At 41.3% G+C, this 22,428-nt stretch overlaps 3 protein-coding genes across 3 annotated transcripts in view; 2 read left to right on the top strand and 1 right to left on the bottom strand.

Annotated features, from left to right (window-relative positions):
- Positions 1-15,306, top strand: part of LOC128094285 (glycine N-acyltransferase-like protein) — a 33,555-nt gene extending 18,249 nt beyond the window's left edge. The window contains exons 3-6 of the mRNA XM_052712537.1: positions 893-1,000; positions 4,177-4,303; positions 5,117-5,291; positions 12,209-15,306. Of these exons, the coding sequence (XP_052568497.1) occupies positions 893-1,000; positions 4,177-4,303; positions 5,117-5,291; positions 12,209-12,611 (813 nt within the window). The 3' untranslated portion in view covers positions 12,612-15,306. The remainder of the gene's footprint in view (positions 1-892; positions 1,001-4,176; positions 4,304-5,116; positions 5,292-12,208) is intronic.
- Positions 1-22,428, top strand: part of LOC128094286 (glycine N-acyltransferase) — a 53,427-nt gene that overhangs the window by 18,247 nt on the left and 12,752 nt on the right. The window lies entirely within an intron of this gene.
- LOC128094537 (ferritin heavy chain) lies at positions 10,101-12,102 on the bottom strand. Its single transcript, XM_052712951.1, has 2 exons — positions 12,080-12,102; positions 10,101-10,973 (listed from the first exon to the last, which is right to left on the bottom strand). Exons 1-2 carry the CDS (start codon positions 12,100-12,102, stop codon positions 10,250-10,252), a joined length of 747 nt encoding a protein of 248 aa, XP_052568911.1. The 3' UTR covers positions 10,101-10,249.

Raw genomic sequence — 22,428 nt, 5'->3', positions numbered from 1 at the left:
TACCATTATTACATTGATTGGGAGGATAAGAAACATGAGCAGTATGATATTCTATTAACTTGCCCAGATGCTCTGACAACCTATATAGCTGCCATTCATAGACTAAGCCACATGAGTTTTTCCTGTAATTCTACATTACTGCTCCTCTGATGAGACAGGGAAGGTGTCTGTCAAAATGGCAAAGTCCACGGTCCAGGTTTAAAATTCTTTGATCAAAAAATCCATTGGGCAACATTGCAGAAGTTAAATAATACCAGGTGCTGGTGTGCTTGCATACAAAGTGAGAAGAGTCAAGAAGTCAATATTTTTGTAGTCATTTCCAGTCAATATTCATTGAAGTCTCAGGTAGCAGAATGATGTGTGTATTGTAGCTAGAAACAGAGTCTCTTTCTCTAACTGTGAATGTTGAATATTTTATCACACATGTCAAGTGTAATTGATCCCAAATGTTAACTATTAGGCAGATATTAAACATTATTATGTAAATTTATATTTTTGACATGGAAACATGTCTTTGTACAGTATATGTGAAATTCATATACATTAGGAAATTCCATTTTTTTATAAAATTATATGGGCATATGTTTATATGGCAGAAAATAGAAATGTATAGAACAAACTTCTATGATGTGAGACTGAGTGATTAATAATCTACTGTATCTGCATATTTAACTATTATAACAGTTTTATAATTTTGTTTAAGAATCTATCTACTTGGAGTAATAATATATTACTTAAAGATTGTGTAAGATATCATATGATTTACACATACTAATTTCATAGAAATCAACATCATTCTGGCAACAAAAGCAAGGCCTTTTACTGTCCCTATGTACAAGGCTTTTTACTGTACCTATGAACAGTTGACTGTTCAGTTTGTTGAAATTTTTAGGTTTATGGGACTGTCTTCCATATGAACCAGGGAAACCCATTCAAACTCAAAGCTCTGGTGGACAAGTGGCCTGATTTTAATACAGTGATGGTCCGTCCTCAGGAGCAGGTAAGTTATATCATGGAGTGACTATGACTGTAAGTTTACCATTGCTGTGTGTCTAACATGAACCTGGAAATATGTAGGCTCCAGGGAAACAGAGATAGACCCTGGTGATGCCAGGGCCTGTTCTGGATGGAAACAAGATAAGCACATGGAGTCTAAACTGATGAGATAAGAGATAAAGAAAAGAATGTGGGATCAAAATCAGAAAAAAGAAATAACAAGATGTTAGTAATACACTCTTATTTTATAGTAACCTCAAATGTACATGATTAAATTTCTCAATCTAAAGATGAAGAATAGATAAATGGTTTAAAAAAAGCAAAAAACACAAGACATAGTACCAAATGGTTTAATACTGAGTACTACAGACAGTCTGAGAAGGATCAGAACTAGTACTCACTTTTCTGTTTTGTCTTGTTAATGTGTGTCAGATAGTGTTGAGCCTTCTAGCCCAGGGTGGCCTGGAATTCATTCTGTAGCCCAGGCTGTTCCAGATTCTTGATCCTCCTCCTCCACGTTCTGGGATTACAGGCATACATCACCATGCCTAGATTATTACTGCTTATTACAAAATAATAGACCTAGAAGAATTCTTCTATGTGTATTTTATGAGGCCACTACCACCTTCATACTAATCCATAGAAGATAAGATAACTGCTAGCAATTTCCTTTAATGAATATTAATGGAATATTAGATAAAATATTAGAAAGCAAGTTCAATGACATCAAAAACATTATCATCCATGGTTAATTGACGTGGCATGCTATCATGTAGGGCTGGCTTAGCACATGCAAGCCAGCAGTTGTGGTCCATCAAAGCATCACATGGCCATGTCAGTGGATGACAAAAAAATTATTTGAAAGAATCTAATACTCTTTTTTTTGACAAAACTTCTTTTTTTTTTTTTTTTTTTTTTTTGGTTTTTCGAGGCAGGGTTTCTCTGTATAGCTTTGCGCCTCTCCTGGAACTCACTTGGTAGCCCAGGCTGGCCTCGAACTCACAGAGATCCGCCTGGCTCTGCCTCCCGAGTGCTGGGATTAAAGGCGTGCGCCACCACCGCCCGGCGACAAAACTTCTTAATAGTCCATATATAGGAGGAAAGTACCCCAATACAAAAATAAAACTGGCATTTGATCCTGTAATCACTCTTCTGGGCAGAAATATATACAGAAATGATATAAAATCAGTGCTGCAAATGTTTATACTGCCGTATTTATTGGATACTTATTTGTAATACATAAGAAGTAACCCTGGAACCCACAGACAGATGAATGGGAAAGCTGATATATGTATAAAATTAAATATTATTAGCAATATAAGAAAGATATACTATTTATTGTCTTCTAAAATATAGATTAATGGAAGATACTGTGGTAAGTGAAATAGGCAGTCACAGAAATAATTATAATCTTACTTACATGTGAATTAAAAAATTTTTCTATGTATCTGAAAAAGTTTTTCTGTGTATCTTAACAAAACCAAAAACCATGTAACTGATGGTGATGAGCAAGGAGGTACATGCCTAAGGCATCGAAGAAACAGATATATAGACTAAAGAAGCCCAAAGATCTAACGTGCAACATGCAATTTTACTCTATTTACTGCTAAATTAGTAAAGTTCTTGCTGCTATTTCCAAAGAAAGAAGAGTAATTATGTGAGACAACAGGTCTGCTCATTGGCTTCAGTATAGTAAACATTGTTATTATTATGTGTGTGTTTCATAATATCACATGTACCTTAAACATACACAATAACATTTATTAAAAAACCTCACCAAACAACCTACAATATAAACTAAAAATGAATCATATTTTTTTCAAATGTATTGATAAGATGGATTGTCAGTTGTAGTTTTGTCTAGCTGCAAGGGCATTTCTGTGCAATGTTTTCTGGCTAGCCTGCCCTAGCTGAATATTTGTTCTTCATTCCTCCCCTTTATCTTAAAAAAAATCCCAGCTGTCATTTATTAACTTTGATAAGAGCTTTCTGAACAAATTATGTTGTGATTTTTGCCAGAAATACAGGTCTTTTCTGAAGAATGGTGCTTTGTGCTTTACAGTTTAAAGAAATCATGTTTTGTTTTCGTATGACTTTATTGTGTATACATAAAAATTCGAATACAAGTTCATCTGGCCAATTTCAATATTGTTGTGCTAAAAATGTATCTATGGGCTGAAGAGGCCATTTGCTTTGCAAGTTTGAGGACCTGGGTTCAAATGCCTAGAAGCCCCATAAAGCTCTATAGAGCAGTGCATGTGTGTAAACCCAGCATTCTTACAGAGAGGTGAGACTTGGGAGACAGGAGAATTCCTGGAAGTTTGACAGGCAGCTAGATTTGTGTTGACATCAGCAAACAAGAGTCCCTGTCTCAAACAAGGTGGAAGGTGAAGACTGGCACTCACAGAGGCTCTCTGACCTCCATGCACATCCCACGTCCCTTTGCAAACACTCTGTACACACAGAGAGAAAGAAAAAACACGTTTGTTTTGAGGCTGTTTGGAACAAGAAGAGTTACTCTTATAAGGCCTTTGACAGTATCGCTCTTCTTTTTCCTGACTATTACTAGCCCAGGGAAGAATGTTTCATAAACCATCTTTAGTTGATTTTGAATTGTAATGAATATATAAATTTTAATAAAGTTTAATAAATTTTTTTCCATAGAGTGGAGTTTTTTTTTTACTTGATTTCATGATGTTAATAATTAAGAAATGCTGCTGACATTTGAAGAAAACATTTCTGCTTAAGTTTAATGAATAAGTTTGAAAATTCCAGCAAGGATGGGAAAGGAGTTCCTGAACCCCTAGCCCTGGTTGAAGGTGGTGGGTGGCTGCTCAGGGAAGGAGAGCCACTTCTCTTTGGGCAGTGACCACTGGCACATTGCCCATATTCTGATGGGTGACCCCAAATACATATATATCTGGATGGTGCTAACCGGACTGAATGGTTGTTTTTAAAAAACGAGGAAGTGAAATTGGAGAGGAGATACATTGGGAGGGGTCTTGAGGAGTTGGAGGGAGGGAGTGAGGTGAACGTGACTAAATGTATTGTATATATCTGTGAAATTTTCAAAGAATAAACTTAAAGAATAATAGGAAATGTATAATGAAATTCTAAAAAAAATACTGAAATGACATGGAGTAGTCAATTGTATTTACTCTGTGTTGCCTGACCAAATAGGAGATGGCAGATGACCTTGATCACCATACCAACACTTACCAGATCTATTCTAAGAATCCTAAGAACTGTTTGGAATTCCTTGGCACACCAGAGGCCATCAACTGGAAACAACATCTGCAGATCCAAAGTAAGGGGACACGAGTGTGTGCTGTCTGCTGGGACCTCCTGCATGCACATCTGTAGGATCACCCTCCACCCTGGGCACCTCACCCTGCAACCTTTTTTCTCTTTCTGCAAACTTCAGAATCCCAACCTAATGCACATTTCTTGGTCTGGCTTCCACTACCTCTATGGTGGAACCAGTTTCAAATATTACAGACTATGGTGTTAATAGACGAAGCAGTGAGTATGTAGTTTTTGGTTAGCTGAATGTATTTTGAAGACATATTCAGGAGCCCTCAGAACAACTAGATGGGAGACCGAGCGTGGCCTCTGACCTTCTGTTCCTGGAACAAGAATGACAGCTTGTGACACAGAGCACTTGCCAGGTCACCAAGATTTATATCTAGTGTGGTTGCAAATGTGCTCTCTGGAGTTAAAGCCACAGAGAACTTCCTGGCTCTGCCTCCAAGTTGTGATTCTGGAGCAGATGACTTTCCCATTAGTCAGTGTCCTCACGTGTAAAAACTCTGATACTAAAAGATACTGAAACATAGAATCAATGAGAGGAATGAATGAAGCTTAAGATTAATGCCTGGGCATAAAACATGCTCGAACAAGATTGGCTATTATTTAAATATGCTCCTGTTCATAGAGACATAGTGAGGGTTTTTAGTATTCTACTGGACATGAGAGAAAATATGTCTGTGGAATAACTTATGGATGGACACAAAGGAGCCATACTAGAGGCAAGGTTTTCTGACTAAATTTTGTGTACATCTTTGGACTACTTCTTTGACCTAGAATGACAGTTACTTGGCCCTGTTTCACTCCTTTCTAGGTTCACAGTCTAGCCTGAATGAAGCTATAATGGGCCTTGCAGCTGCTAAGCTGGTCAAAGTCAAGAGATCACAGTTCATTCTCTATATGATGCCTCAGACAGCAAAGAAACTGGTTCCTTTCCTGATGGAGAATGTAGAGAACTTACATAATAAACCTGGCAGACCCCGGGCCATGTGAGTTGGGTTGATGATACTCTGTTCTGCTCAGATCTCTCTTACTAATGTAGCTCCCTAACCTCCTACACAGCCCACTCCCAGGACAATTGCTTTAAAAACATAACATGGACTGTGTGATCTATATCCTCAAATATCACAATTTTTAAAATTGTTTTCAGGAGTTTTATTTGTCTGTACTTGTGTATGTGTGTAGATGTGTATGTAAGTATGTGTACACACATGCAGGAGTCAAAGGACAACCAGGTCCTGGTTCCCTTGGGCACCATCCATTTTCTGGTTTTATTTCTTTGCTTTTTGAGACGGGAACTCTCACTGGGATTTGTCTGATTAGGATAGGTTGTCTGGCCAGCCAGGTCCAGGAATTTACCTGTCTCTGGTTCCCGAGAGCTATGATTACAGACTTGTACTTCTATACCCAGTTTTAAACAAACATGGGATATGGGGATCAGACCGAGGACTTCATGTTTTCTGTGAAGTAAGCACTTAATTCCGTAATCCTGTCACCAGTTAATTCTCAGCACATTGTGAATGAAGTTGCAACTCACTTTGGTCCCCATAAGACATGAGTGTACTCATCCGGTGTTGGACACCGTCTTGTCCCTGTTTCCCTCCCTCCAGCTGCTCTGTCCTTCTGCTACTTGATTTTCATTTGCTCACACATGCTCACACTGCATTGGCTTTTTGCTTGTCTGAAATGTCCTTCCTTCAAATCTTCACACATTCCCCCACCTCTCTCTTTGCTGGTTTCTCACAGTCTCATTTTTATTCCCATTGACACTTCTTTTCAGAGCACCTCATCAAAAGCCACTTACAATTATTATGAAAACTAATTTTATTTCCTTTATTGTACTTTCATTAGCTGAAATCAGCTTGTTTAAAAAAAATCATATATCTACCTATGTGTTGCTAGAAGCCTGCCAGAATATTTAGATTTCCCTAGGGGTAAGGATATTGAGTGAGTGAGATGTCTCAGTGGGCAAAGGCACTTGGGACTAAGCTGCAAACCTGAGTTCAGTCCTTGAGACCCACATGGTGGAAGAAGAGAACCTGCTCTCACAGGTTGTCCTCTGACCTCTACACATGTCTCCAACAATCAATAAATAAATGTAAAAATTTAGAAAAAAGAGCAAGAATTCTTTTTGTGTTGTTGAGAGAGAGAGAGAGAGAGAGAGAGAGAGAGAGAGAGAGAGAGAGAGAGAGAGAGAGAGATCCTTAATAGGAAGAATGGTATCCAACATATATTAAGTTCTGGTTTTGGAAATGAAAATATACTCACATCATTTCCTCCTTTTCATCCTGTGCCTCCCTTGATCCTTTTCAAACTTATGGACTATTTATCTTTAACTTTATTGTTACACATGTGTATGTTCACACACAAACATACAACATGCTCAGTCTGTTTATGTTACTTGTAGGTATATGATTTCATGGCTGACCAATTGGTTGGAAAACCAATGAGGAGGCTCATCCCTGGGGAAGGCTCTTTCTCCTGCTCTCAGAATTTGCTAGTTTCCTATAATTCTTTAGAGGTATGGCCCAATGAGTTTTCCCCCTTCCATATTATCATGTCAATTGATGTTGGTTCTTAATAAATATGTGTTTAATCAATCAACTTCACAGAAGAAATGTTTTCCAATTGAGAACATTTAGGCAAATTTGTGGTGATATTTTATTTGTGCTTTGATAAATAAAGCTTGCCTGGAGAATCAGAGGTAAAAGCCATTATAAGTAAACAAAGAAGTCAGGCAGTGATAGCACACACTCTTAATCCAATCACTTAGCTGGCAGGATCTCTGTGTGTTCAAGGGAACAGAGCCAAGTGTGGTGACACAGGCCTTTAATTCCAGTACCAACCATAGAGACCTGGAGGTCTGTACAGACAGACAGAAAGTGACAGAGCGGTGTAGGAAGAGGAAGTGAGGTAGCTGGGCTAAGAGAGCCAATGAGAGGGCAGAAAAGCAAGGCATATAAAGCCTGAGTAGACAGGAAGTCACGCCATTTGGAAGCTGCAGAGTTGGTAAGGTAAGGTTGGCTGGTGGCTTTTCCTATTTCTCTGATCCAAGGCTTTCACCCCTATATTTGTCTCTGTGTTTTTTACTTAATAAGATCATTTAGAAATTCATCTACACAAATTATGTATTTTCCTCCAATGATTTCCAGGGTTGCACAGAGCAGCACTGAAAACTGATGGGAACTTGATGTGCAGATGTTCAATCCCATGGGCCCTCTGGTTCAGTGTGCCTGGAAGAACTTTGCTCACACTGTAAAGGACATTAGAACTCAGAGAGCACTTCCTCCCCCAGAGTAGCACTGGGTCCACTTGTCAGGGGACAGTCAGGACAAGAGATTTTTTTTTATATTTAAAAAAATTTTTATTCGTTTTACATACCAGCTACAGATTCCCCTCTCATCCCTGCTTCTGCTCCCCCTGCCTTCCCCCTCAATTCTCCCCCATTCCCTCCTCATAAAGGGTAAGTCCTCCCATGGGGGGACAGCCCCCCTGGTACATTCAGTTGAGGTAGGACCAAGCCCCTCCCCCCTGCATAAAGGGTCTGTTTGAGTTGGAGTTTTCTTTCTGTTTTTATTTTTTTTAATTCATTTTACATACCAACCACAGATCCCCCTCTCATCCCTCCTCCTGCTCCCCCTGCCTCCCCCCCCCCCCCCACATCCTCCAACGGGGTAAGTTCTCCCATTGGGGGACAGCTAAGGCTGGTACATTCAGTTGAGGCAGGACCAAGCCTCTCCCCGATATATCAGGGGTGAGCAAGGTGTCCTACCATAGGTAATGGGATCCAGAAAGCCGGCTCATGCACCAGGAATAGATCCTGATCCCACTGCCAGGGGCCCCTCAAACAGACCCAGCTACACAACTGTCTCCCATATGCAGAGGGTCTAATCTGGTCCCATCCAGGTTCCACAGCTGTTAGTCTAACGTTCGTGAGTTCCTTTCAGCTTGGTTCACTTGTCTCTGCAGATTTCCCCGTCATGATCTTGACTCCCCTTGCTCATGTAATCCCTCTTCCCTCTCTTAGACTGGACTCCCGGAGCTCGGCCTGGTGCTTGGTTGTGGATCTCTGCATCTGCTTCCATCAGTTACTGGAGGAAGGCTCTAGGATGACAGTTAGGGCATTCATCAACCTGGTTACCAGGGTAGGCCAGGTCAGGTACCCTCACCACTGTTGCTAGGGTTGTCCTGTGGATTCCTGGGAATTTCCCTAGCACTAGGTTTCTCCCTGACCCCATAATGTCTCCTTCTATCAAGATATCTCTTTCATTGCTCTCCCACTCCGTCCCTCCCCCCAGCTCAACCATCCCATTCCCTCATGTTCTCATCCCCCATCCCCTACCCATTATTGCCCTCCCATCCCCAGTTTACTCATCCAGATCTCCTGTTTCCCCATCCCAAGGTGATCTGTATATCCCTCTCAGGGTCCCAGGAGACTTTTTTATGGTTCATGACAGAGAATAGGCTCTGATAGGGAAATGGCTTGTCCACCGCATGATGAAGGGCACAGTTGTGACCAGAGTCTGGATCCTCTGGTTATGCATACTGAGAGGAATTTTTACCTCATTGCAGGAGTCTTCACACTTTAGTTTCCATAGAAGGAGCTATCTGCATTCCATGCTGTTTACCCTTTGAACTCCCACTTTACCTTGTATTCAATATGGCGGCCAAAGACACTCAAATACCAGTATTGAAGATTTCATGATATGAGGATTGGGAAGAAGGCATACTGTAGATGTAACCGTCTTTTTAAATAAGAAACACAGAGCCGATTAATAAATTAAATAAGAAACAAAAAGCCCAAGAGGTCAGAGCAATAGCTAAGAGCTAAAAAGCTTACCCTTCACTGCCGCTGCTGTCCTCCTCAGCCAGAGAGCTACTTCCTGTGTGTCTGTCTTCTTACAGACTTTCTGTTCTGCCTTTTCATTTGTTGTAAATCCAACCACATGACCTCCTCGTCACTGCCCATCTATACAGACCTCCAGAGCTTCTATGGTTGGTATTGAGATTAAAGGTGTGTGTCTCCATGCTGGTGGTATCCTTGAACACACAGAAATCTGCCTGTCATGTGATTGGGATTAAGGGCGTGTGCTACCACTGCCAGACTTCTGCTATGGCTTGCTATTAGCTCTGATCCCCAGGCAACTTTATTTATTAACATACAAACAAAATCACATTTCAGTACAAATAAAATATCACCATATTTCCCCTTTTCTATTTCAATAAAAAGGAAAAAGGTTATAACTAACATAAGAAAAACTATATAAAAAGTACAATAACTATATACCATATATACAAATAATAAATACTCAAACAATGTCTAGTCCATTTGCATTTGACAAATTCAGAGAAAATAATTCCATTATCTGTCCTATTTTGGTAAGTCCAATATGTACCTAATTCACTTTCTATCCTGACTAATCTTTAACTAACTAATCTTCGGCTATAACTAACTAATCTTCAACTTCCTCAGAGATCCAAGAAGGAAGTAATATTACCTAACAAAAATACAAACAGGAAGTGCATGCAAGCAACTTCCAAAAAAAAATGTGTGTTGATAGAAATAGCCAGCTGTCTCTCTCTACCCTGCAAGACTCCCGAAAGTTGCTTGCATCCTTTTCTCATTTCTCAGGTAATATTATATCCTTCTAAGGTCTTTAATGTAGTTGAAGCTAGATAGTTACAATTTTCCTCAGTTATGATAAAAGATAAGTTAGATATGAAACCTTAGACTCACAAAAATAAGATAGATAGGATATCTTCTTTTTTTTTTTTTTTTTTTTTTTTTTTTTTTTGGGTACCAAAATTCTTTATTTGAAGAAATGGTACAAATTAAAGAACTTAAGCGGATGTTTTGGTGCGACTTTTAGAAAAGATACAGGCAGCCCGACATGCATGCACGGCCTCAGTGACCAGTGAAGTCACTGGTGGCTTTGGGGAAGTCAGCTCAGCTGTCATCACTGTGTCCCAGGGTGTGCTTGTCAAAGAGATATTCCGCCAGGCCGGCTTCAGGGGCTCCCATCTTGCGGAGGTTGGTCACGTGGTCACCCAGTTCCTTGATGGATTTCACCTGCTCGTTCAGGTAATGGGTCTCAATGAAGTCACACAAGTGGGGGTCATTCTTGTCAGTAGCCAGTTTGTGCAGTTCCAGGAGTGACTGATTCACACTCTTCTCCAAGTGCAGTGCGCACTCCATCGCATTCAGTCCGTTCTCCCAGTCATCACGGTCTGGTTTCTTGATATCCTGCAGGAAGATTCGGCCACCTCGTTGGTTCTGTAGCTTCATCAGTTTCTCAGCATGCTCCCTCTCCTCGTGAGATTGGTGGAGAAAGTATTTGGCAAAGTTCCTCAGAGCGACATCATCCCGGTCGAAGTAGCAAGACATAGACAGATAGACGTAGGAGGCATACAGTTCCAGGTTGATCTGGCGGTTGATGGCAGCCTCTGAGTCCTGGTGGTAGTTCTGGCGCACTTGTGAGGGAGACGCGGTGGTCATGGCAGCGGCTGGGCGAGGCGCGGTGGCGACGCTGGAGCGGCGAAGCGACGAAGTTGCAAAGGGTTCTGGATCGGAGCAGCCGGCTGGGGTCGGAAGGGTCGAGCGCCGGGTTCCGTTCAAGCACTGTTGAAGCAGGAAACCGCGGCGACTCTGGGCGAGAACGTCTCTAGGATATCTTCTTTAATTTTGGCCAAATAGACTAGTTATTATAAATAGACTAGATATTATAAGTGTAATTCTTGCTTGATAATTCTTTTGTTATCTGTAATTTTATTATGTAAAAGTTAAAACCTTCCTTTTTTAAAAAAAAAAGAAAAGGGGAAGTGCTGTGGGATGTTCTGTATGTCAAGTGTGTTGCTCTGATTGGTTAGCAAATAAAACACTGATTGGCCAGTAGCCAGGCAGGAAGTATAGGCAGGACAAGCAGAAAGAAAAATTCTGGGAAGTGGAAGGTGGAGAGATACTGCCAGCCGCCACCATGACAAGCGAGATGTAAGGTACCGGTAAGCCACAGGCCATGTGGCAACTTATAGAATAATAAAAATAGGTTAATTTAAAATATAAGAACTAGATAACAAGAAGTCTGAGCCATTAGGCCAAACAGTTTAAATAATAAGCTGTGTGTGTGTTTATTTTATAAGTGGGCTGTCAGACTGCAGGGCTTGGTGGGACCTGGAGAGAAAACTCTAGTTCAAAAAAAAAATGCTATAAAGCACCTCCCATGCAAGCCTGAAGATTTGAGTTAAGATCCCTAGAATATCCATATGTCTGTTATCCTGATGCTGATGTAGTAGAATCAAGAAGATCACAGAGGATCACTGAACAGCTAGTAAATAGGTGAACTCCAGGGTCAGTGAGTGAGGCTAAGCAAGATTGAGAAAAGCATCCAACATCACACACACACACACACACACACACACACACACACACACACACACACGATTCCATGCTTCTAAAGTCGTGCTTTGCTCCTTGTTAGCATGTGCTTTTGAAATAAATTTATTCTTTATTTGTCCATTTTCTTATCTATATGATGTCACATGCTCTATTTCCTTTGGGGAGGTGGGTCACAGCAATGTTGAGAACAGCACGGAGTTTTTGTGAAGATTTAACTGCTTATGTTGCTTATGTCCTGGGTACTTGTAAGACAAAATCTCTTATAACATTAATTTCTGTCTTCTGATAGAATGGCTATTAACCCATTCCTTCTAAAGAGGACAACAGGGGAACAGATGGGCATTAACTTAAGTTAGCTGCCTACTGTCACATGGCTAACCAGACATTGCCAAGCTGATGCACGCCATCACTGCAGTTCTCATACCTCACAGTAGGGTTTTGTGAGGAGGGACAAATATTTCACTGTGCATGATATTTAGGGCTGCTCTTTTTCTTTTTTTTTCTCCTCAACAGCAACCAAGAGATGTTTAAACTCTCATCACTAGATGTTACCCATGCTGCCTTGGTGGATAAATTCTGGCATTTTGGTGGCAATGAGAGAAGCCAGAGATTCATTGAGCGCTGTATCCAGACCTTTCCTAGCTCATGTCTTCTGGGACCTGAAGGAACCCCTGTGTCTTGGGCTCTGATGGACCAAACTGGAGAAATGCGAATGGCGGGCACTGTGCCTGATTACCGGGCACAAGGCCTCATCTCCCACATCATTCATACTCAGACTTTGGTTATGGATGAACTTGGCTACCCGGTATATAATCATACAGACAGAGCCAACAAAATTATACAGAAAATGAGTCATACTCTACAACATGTCCCTATGCCCTGTGACTGGAATCAGTGGAATTGTGTACCTCTGTAACTCTGATGCTGAACACTTGGCTGTGTTGGGTAGGCTGTAATAAGCTGGAGGAGTGGATGGTGGACATAGGTAAAACACACATTGTAATGAACAATAAAGGAATGGGCATTGCTTGGCCTCTGGGGAAGCAGTATGAATGGCCAACAGTATACCACAGTCCCTGCCCTCATAATAGCTTTCAGATCCAGCAGATGTAGCATAGCCAGACCTGTCCACTGAGCTACTGGCTTTGTTCAGTTTTCTACATTCTGGATGTCAGTGACACTTCTATTCAGCTGCACATTACTATCCTCATGTGGCTTATTGCCCATGATCAGATGTGCACATTACTATCCTCATGTGGCTTATTGCCCATGATATGGTGCTGACTTGTAAATAGTGTATGCTTTTCTCTCTCACTCTTTCCTTTGTTTAGGAGCTAGAGTATGCCTCATCAACAGGTACTTTGAAATGATTGCTTCACTGGTAGACCATTGATTTCTGTTTAATAACCATGCTAAATACTGCATGAATAAATATATGATAGCAGTTGGATATGGTATCTGGAAGACTAATTTTTAAGAAAATTTAAATGTGTACAACCTGAGGCTTTGGGAATAAAAATAGATAATAAAAATGTATTCTATAGTGAAACAAATTCACAAATCCATCACCTCACATATTTACCATATTTTGATTTGACATTGAGTAGCTAATCTCATTTAGTATGAATCTCATATACACTTCAATGGTACTATGATATTAATACTATAAGTAGATCTCTAGATTTTCTTAGTAACAAGTCAGAAATTTTGTATTCCTCTGATACCCATAATCTCTTTGTCACTTCATCCCTAACCTTGGTAACTTGCATTTTGTTCTCTATTTCTGTGCTTTTAAAAATTGTTTTAAATTTCATATATAAGTGAATTTATGTGTTAGCTTTTTTCTATCTAGCTTATCCCACCTGGTATATCACCCAAGCTCATTCACTTTATGGAAAATGATAAGAACTTGTTCTTGTAAAGGACAATATTATTACATTGTGATATGCATTTTTTTTCATGCCAGTGTTTCTTTATCCATTTGTCCATCAGCAGACATTTAGGTATTTCCCTATCTTGGCAATTTATGAATAATCGTATAAAGAATTTGCCTTTATGAAGTAAAGACAGTGGTCTTCATTGTACATATGTCCCAAAGAAGGATTTATAGATAACATAATTCTGTTTTTTAATTCTTTTAAAGTATCCATGCAGTTTCCCATAATGGCTGTGCCAATCAAGAATCTTACCAACTATGCAGAACAGTTACCTCTTCCCATATCCGTGCCAACAGGTTTTTTTTCCTTTGAGAATTGCATTCATATATACAATATATATTGACCATATCTGCCTCCACTGCTTCCAACTGCCTTTACCCCCACCCCAACACATCTTCCTCCAAAGCATCAAAGAAGTTAAGAGACTTGTCTGTGGGAAGAGGAGACTGTACACATTCCTTGTCTTTTGACTGGCCACATGTTTAAGTAAGTGGGCTGAAGAAGACAGAAGAAGAGGGGTCTGCTTCTATAATTGGGGTAAGGGAGGACCCCACTCCTTTCTTGTAGTTGGCCTTTGTGATTTATGGGATCCACGGGTTTACCCTGTTGATGGTAACAATTCAGTGGAGCTTGTTTTGGAGAAAGTCAAGGTTAGTTACAATGGCTTCAAATCACAGGTGATGGGAATGAGAATTAATGTGCCAAGAAAATGCAGAATCCCAATGGAAGACAGAGAAGAATATGTGCAGACTTGCACAGTGCCAGTCCATTGACTGAAGGAACACACAAGCTCTTTTGACTCTCTGTGTAGGTAATAGCTACTCATGTCTCTGGTTCTCTAGTTGAGCATCTTCTTTTTTTATATTAAGAAATTTTTTTCATTCATTTTACACACCAATCAAAGATCCCCTCTTCCCTCCTCCCGCTCCCCCAGTCTTCCCCTCCCAACTCACTCCCCCACTGCCTCCCCACACACACACAAGAAGGCAAGGCCTCCCATAGGGAGGCACATTCAGTAGAGGCAAGTCCAAGTCCTTTTCCCTGCCTCAAGGCTTCAAGAGGTGTCCCATCATAGGTAGTGGGCTCCACAAAGCCCACTCATGCATCAGAGATGGCGTCTGATTCTACTGCCAGGTGACCCCCCAAGCAGATCAAGCTACACAACTGTCTTGCTATGCAAAGGGCCTAGTCCAGTCCCATGTAGGCTCCACAGCCATCGATCCCACTTTCATGAGTTCCCTTTTTGGTCGTCCCTGCAGGTTTCCCCATCATGATCCTGATGCACTCTTCTTTCCTTAGCAGAACTCATGACTAGCTGGGAAAATAGTACTGATCCCAAGAACCCAGAGACTGTCAAACATCCTTTCTTAGTTGTTTCACATAGTAAAGTTGGGACTGAAAATACCTTCTCAATGAGCCTTGTCTGTTTTTAGAAAGGTGGAGCAAATGTTAATATGTGTTGTCAATTTAGAGCGAAAAGCCTCTGCCACCAAGAAAATGTAAATCAAAATTACTTGAAAATTCCTTCTCACTCTAGTCAACATGGCTATCTTTAATAACTCAAACAGAAAATGCTGGCAACAATGAAGCAGAGAAGGAACCCTTATAAACTACTGGTGGCAATGTAAACTAGTTTAGCCACCATAGAACTCAATATAGATGTTTTTGGGAGAAATTAAAAACAACACCATGTGTTCCATCCATACAGGAGACATACCCAGAGAATCAAAGGCTACTACAGATATGCCCGCATACCTATGCTTATCACTACACTATCCCCAATAGCCAGGGTATGCATCGGGGTAGGTAGCCATCCATAGATGAATGGATAAAAGGAATGTGTTATATACATGTACAACAGAGCATTGTTTAGTTAAGAAGAATGAAATTACATTACTTACAGGAAAATGTACAGAACTGGATGGGATCATCAGTAGAACAGGTAGGCTCACAGAGATAAATATCAAGTATTTTCTGTCATGTAGAAGCTAGATATGAGAGTAAAGAAAGAATTGTATTTTAGGAGATTTGGAAGAGGAAAAAGGATCTCTGCAACTGCCTCCATCAGTCACTGGACAAAGGTTCTATGATGACAGTTAGGTTATTTGATAGACTGGTCACCAGAGTAGACCAGTCCAGGGACCCTCCAGACCACTGCCAGGAGTTCAAGGTGGGGTCATCATCCCTGTGGAATCCTGAGAGCCTCCCCAGCATCCTGCCTCCTCCTATTCCCATGATGTCCCCATCCATCATGGCATCTCCCTCCCTGCCCTCCCACCCTGTCCCCATTTCAGCTTGACCCTCCCATCTCCCCATGGGAATTCAATTGATGAGAGAGAGGAGCGATTCTGCAGGCGGGGGATGTCGAGATCATGATGGGAAGACATGCAGAGATGGCCGGCCAGCCACACTAGTAGAAGTCCATGAACTGTAGACTGGTGGCTGTGGAGCCCCCACGGGACTGGACTGGGCCCTCTAGATACAGAGGACAGTTGTTTGGCTTGAACTGTTTAGGGGGCACCCAGGCAGGGGGATCGGGATTCATCCCTGGTGAATGGGCAGGCTTTTGGGAATCCGGTGCCTGTGGTGTGATGCCTTGCACAGCCTTGGTGAGTGGGAAGGGGCTTGGACCTGCCTAGGCTCAGTGTGCTGGCCTCTGCTGACTCCCCTTGATTTGAGATGTGGGGCTGTGGGGTGGCTTGGGGAGAGGGCTAGGGGGTGAGAGGAGGGAGGAGATGAGATCTGTGGGTGGTATGTAAAGTGAGTGGAAGATTTCTTAATAAAGAAAAATGAAAAAAAGAAGAGGAAAATGGGTAAAAGGAGAGGAGATAAGAAAGGGTAATGGGGGAGGCAAATTAGCATATAATTTACTACTGTGGAAAGTAAAAATATATCTTATACATTATGATAATATCATAATGAAGCCCCTTTGTGGAATTTTAAAAAAGAACAAAAGCTATCTGGACTGAATACTTTTCTGTCTTCAACACAGTAACCATCAGTTTCTGTCTCCATAAAAGTGAGATTAAGAGTTCTCCTCCCTGGCTTCCTGTCTAGACTGTTTGTTTTTTTTGGGGGGGGTATAGGGGAGAGAGGTAGTCCAGAAGCCTTCTATGTTTCTCATTCTCAACTGTGAATCTGCAGTCATAGATACCACTGCAGAAGAAGTTTCCTTGACATTTACAATCAGTGACAGCACAGATCATGAGCTTACACATGGTTTCTGGTGACAGCACAGGGACCATAGACATCCACATGTCCTCCATCATCCATCAGCATGGACCACTCAGCGTGGTCTCTGGCAGCAGTTCAGACCACAGACATTAAAGCAACCCTTGGGCACAGCATAGACCATTGGTACCATTATGATCCTTGGCCACAGCACAGGCCATGGACATTGACATGGCCTCCAGTGGCAACACAGACCACGGGCATGAACATGACTTCAGGCAGCAGCTCAGACCACAGGCATCCACATGGCCTTTGGTGGCAATCCAGACCACAGACATCAATATGGCCTTCTGAAGGAGCCCAGACCAAGAACACCCACATGGTCTCCAGTGGCAGCAAGGACCATGGAAAAAGGGATTCTTACTCCTCTAACACTGCAGGCCAGTCATTTCCCTTTATGCCACGCATTAGAAAAAGAGATATGTCATTGAGCTTTATGAATCAGGCCTCCTGCCTTGTGCTCTTGCTGATATTTGGTGGTAAAAATGGGGAGGAAGAGGGTATTGCTTATCTAACTGTCCCTTTCTACTCTGCTGGCTTACTGCACCTTTGGCTGGCATACCAATGGCAAGTGGAGCAAAGAGCAAGGTGGTGTTTAGAGAGAGAAGTTCAGAGGGCAAATGTTAGCCTCATCTTGCAGAGCAAGTTCCTACAGCACGAGACCAGTGAAGGAGGGAAGGGTTAGATTTCACTAGAGCTGGTACCAAGAAGTTTTTGTCAACATGCTTAGTGCAAGGTCCACATTTCCAGCCTCAGCTCAGTTAATTTCTGGAAGAGACATACCAAAGCTCACTTGCTCTTCAGGTTCCCACTGAGCCTGCTGCATCAGAAGGGACTCCCAGAAGTCCAGTTTTACAAAGACTGATTGTGGAGGCAGCTTTCCAGGTGAGGATTTTTCTCAAAGTAGCAGGTATGTAGGATGAAAAAGTCTAGAGGCCAAATGAACAACACAAGAACTTTAGGTCATAAAATGATTGTGTGGGATGCATAGGCAATGAGTAGGTTTTAGCTGTTCATTAAAATATCTATCTATCTATCTATCTATCTATCTATCTATCTATCTATCTATCTATCTATCTCTGTATCTATCTATGTATCTATCTATGTATCTATGTATGTATGTATGTATCTATCTATCTATCTATCTATCTATCTATCTATCTATCTATCATCTATCTATATATCCATCTATCATCTGTCTGTCTGCCTGCCTGCCTGCCTGCTGCCTGCCTACTATCTATCTATCTATCTATCTATCTATCTATCTATCTATCTATCTATCATCTACCTACCTATCTATATTGGAGGCATGTGTACCACAGCCCTCTTGTGAAGGACAGTGGACACTTGGAAGAGTTATTCTCTCCTTCCACCTCTGTGTGAGCTTTGGAGATCATACTCTGGTTGCCAAGCTCGTGTAGTAAGCACCTCTGCCTACTGAGCCATCTCCCCAGCCCATGGTGTCAGCTGTGCTTGCCAAGCGTACAAACAAACAAAATTCTCAATACCTATTGACATAATGCAGTGTGTTAATTGCTTCACTCTGGCAGCATAAACACATGCACATACCCACAAATTTAATATAAAGCTATGCACTGTATGTGTTTGTATGCTCTATAAAACCACATGGTATACCTTAAATATACAAAGCAACATGACTTGTAAAAGGTCATTATTGCTTTTCAACATTTTCCTCCTCTCAAGTGAATGATATCAAAATGATTATACTGAGTGACTCCCAAAATATGTACCAAAAATGCCTAAGGGAAAAATAGTAATTTCATTTGAAGAAACACATAGCATGCATGTATTCTGTAAAAGGTAGTTTATCAAGTATAATGAAAAATTCTTGGATACTTCTATGCAGCAAATGAAATGTTTTGTGGTTTTTGGAAGTGGTGAATACAGAACCTACTGTGTGGAGGTACTGCACTACTGTGCTCAGTCTTTTCTATTGTGTTACAAATCGGTAGGTTTCTTTGCCTACTACTGGTAAGAGGGTTATCACACTTAAAGTCAGAAAGGTAGCAAGAATACACAGCACAGAGATATTACTTATTAATCAGATAGTAAGCAAAATTTATGTTCAAGGTTGCATCTGAAGACAACTACCACAGTCTAATTTTGAATTTACCTATGTTTTCTTTTAAACTCATGCTTTGCATGCTACTTGGAAGCTATTGTATGCCCTGTATGTTCTGATTGTACTTTAATACTTTCCCCCATGCCCACATGCGCTGTATATCATGCCTGGAGTTACTGTGTTCATGCTTTAGAGTTATCGTACTTTGCTAGATTGTGTTTTACATTTCCTTCCCCCACTTACAAACATTGTAGTTGTATTTAGCATGTACCTGTGTTTGTACAGCTTTATAAAATTCTGTTCTGTTCTTTTAAATCTGCTTTCATCAGATTAATTTCCATTCCTGGCATGGCAGGGTCAGCAACTCCAGAGTCCACTTAGAAGTTGCTCGGTACTACTGGCTACAGCATGTCAGGCTTCCTGGGAAATCTCACTATAGGTAGCTTTAAACCTATCCTTTTTATTGGGCACCATGCTTGGTTGTTAGTTTCTGTATATCCTAAAAAGGTGGTTCTAAATAACACCATTCAAGGAACTCAGCAATTTGTCACACCACAGATTTAACATAAAGCTATACATGGCATTTTTTTTTTTTTATCAGTTTAGAAGTATTTTATTATTTTTAATGATTTATTGTTATTATTATCATTATTATTATTATTTACATTCCCAACCACAGTTTCCCCTCCCTCCTCTCCTCCCAGCCACTCTCCCCCACATTTCCTCTGCCTGCCTCCAATCCCCCCATCCCCATCCACTCCTTTGTTTCTATTCAGAAAAGGGCAGGCATCAGCCCAACATGGTATAACAAATTGCAATGAAAATAGGCACCATCTCTCCTAGTAAGGCTAAACTAGGCAACTTGGTAGGAGGAAAGGGTCCCCCAGAAGCAGGCAACAGAGTCAGAGACAGCCCCTGCTCCCACTGATAGGAGTCCCACAAGAAGACTAAGCTACACAATTGTCACATATATGCAGAGGGCCTAGGGCCAGTCTTGCAGGCTTCCTGGTTCTTGGATCAGTCTCTTTGAGCCTCTATGAACCCAGGTTAGTTAATTCTGTGGGTTTTCTTGTTGTTATACATGGCATTTTATTCTCATGTAACTCCTGATATAACCAGCAGTGCTGAGGGAGCACACAAAAAGGGGGTGAAGCTTAGATTCGGGGAGTCAAAGTGAACAGGCTGACCGGATTTTTTTAGTGATTAAGTCTGTCGGAAACTTCTGCCCTTTGACTACCGGGAACATAACTGCAATCTGATAAAACTGGGTTACTTTTCTGTCTCTACAAGATAAACAGCAAGCCATGGTGGAACATGGTGTGCTCTCAGCAAGTGTGTGAGAGGGGCTTGAGGTGAGAGCTTTGGGGAAGCAATCAAGGGGACTGCTATGCCTCCAGTTTGTGCCCTGCCAGAATTCAGGGTGAAGCAGGAACGTGTAGAAGTAACAGCTGCATGAAAACTGGATATGTTGCCTGGCACAAGGCTGTTGGCTACTTTTAGAGATATGACTTATTTTGGTCTGTGCTGAAACTTGATTATTGGATAGGCTGTTAGGTTTGTTGTTTTGTTCTTGCTCACTCCATTACGGCCATATAATGGCATTGTCTGATGCTACTTTTCTATTAAAGCATTATGTTTTCTCAAATTTTTAAATGTGATGATTGGTGTTGTCAACTTGGCAGAATCTAGAATCATGTGGGAGATAGATAGGCCTTGGAATATGCCTATGGGAATTATCTTGATTATGTTTATTAATGTGGGAAGACTTATCTTAATTGTGTGTGGGACCATTCCCCCAGGCAGAGAATCCTGGACTGTACATATGGAGAAAGAGCTGAGCACCATGCATGTATTTACCTTTCTGTGTTTCTTAAGTGTGGCTGCAATGAGGCCAACTGCTTCAAGCTCCCACTGCTGGGACTTTCCCAGCATGATGGACTGTGCCTTGAACAGTGAGCCAAAACAAACCCTTTCTTCAAGTTATGTTGTCGAGGAGTTTATCACAGTGACAGGAAAGGAATCTAAGACAATACATTATGGAAAACAGAATAGGATCTTGGTCTAGATAAGCGACCCAGGGGACAGAAACCAGTATTAGGGCAAACTGATTCAGTCTTTCTCCTAAAACCCACAGTGGGAAATTTCTCACTTCCTGAGCCTAACAACAGTCACCCTCCCTGCTGAACAATAGCAGTCTGCACCAGCTGCTGAGAAGTTAGTGTCACACCTTCATCACATGGCTTAGATGTCTTCATAGAAAACCAAGTGATCACAATGACCATGCAAAACACAGCTATCATCTCAAAGGGAATTTATTCTTGAGTCAAATATGTATCCACAACCTGGGAACATGGATTCAGGCTACCCCAAACATTCCAACATAGACATGGTTTCATGAAGTTCTATAGTCACAGAACAAAAGGAGACCATAAATCAAGGCAATTTCCAAGGATGTGGGTGGGAACATCAGGGAGGTTGGTCACAGAAAAGTGGGGACATCTCTGTTGTAGGTCTCACACGCTGCCTGATGACAGGCTTAGCTCTGGGGTGGGCAGATGTCAGGAGTCTCATAAGCTAATGCATTCCCAGAGGTTTTTCCTAACAGCTGAAACACCAAAAGGATCTTCGATCCTACCTAGAGGTGAGAAATGTGTGGCCATTAAGGGTTCTGAAGATAGCTAGCGAAGATTCTGGCTCTGAATCTACAATATCTAAGTTCTCCACAGTCACAGAGTTCTGATTAGTCATCCAGCCTGGTAGAGTATTTGATATAGGCGTGGTTTTTTTCTTGGAACTTTGGTTCACAGCAACTATCCAGTCTGTTCTGGACTTTTGACTTTATTCCACTGACGTATTTGTTTACCCTTATGCCAAGCCACTGTCTTGATAATGTTAGCTTTCTACTAATAGTAAGGCTTACACTTAGGTGAATTTCATCATCAGTTGTGCCCCTTCCCACAAATGGAACCTGGGGTGTTTCATGACTGATTTGATCAATTTGTAGATAAGTAACATTTTATTTTATTTTTTTTATTTAGATGTGGTTGTTTATGTGCCACATGTGTGTGGGTCCCATGGAGGTCAAAAGAAGGTGTCAGAGCCCTTGGAGCTGGGAGTCACAGGCAATTGTGAGCTGATATAGGTGCTGGGAACTTGAATTTGGGTTCTCCGGAAGAGCAACAAGTATTCTTAACTGCTGAACCATCTTTCTGGTCCCTATCTTTTTTTCCCTAGAGGTTTTTTTTTTGTTTGTTTTGTTTTTGTTTTTTGAGACAGGGTTTCTCTGTGTAGCTTTGGCGCCTTTCCTGGAACTCAGTCTCTAGCCCAGGCTGGCCTTGAACTCACAGTGATCCGCCTGGCTCTGCATCCTGAGTGCTGTGATTAAAGGTGTGTGCCACCACTGCCCGGCCTAGTTTTTGATGTTGCTGTTGTTCTTGTTTGTTTGTTTGTTTTTAATTTAAGACTTTTTTAAAATTCATTTC

This window comes from Peromyscus californicus, unplaced genomic scaffold (genome assembly GCF_007827085.1).
Source record: "Peromyscus californicus insignis strain IS unplaced genomic scaffold, ASM782708v3 Scaffold_4__1_contigs__length_199733344, whole genome shotgun sequence".
In the NCBI taxonomy this organism is placed as follows: Eukaryota; Metazoa; Chordata; class Mammalia; order Rodentia; family Cricetidae; genus Peromyscus; species Peromyscus californicus.
Note: the sequence above shows the minus strand (reverse complement) of the source record. Positions and strands in the feature narration are given on the sequence as shown.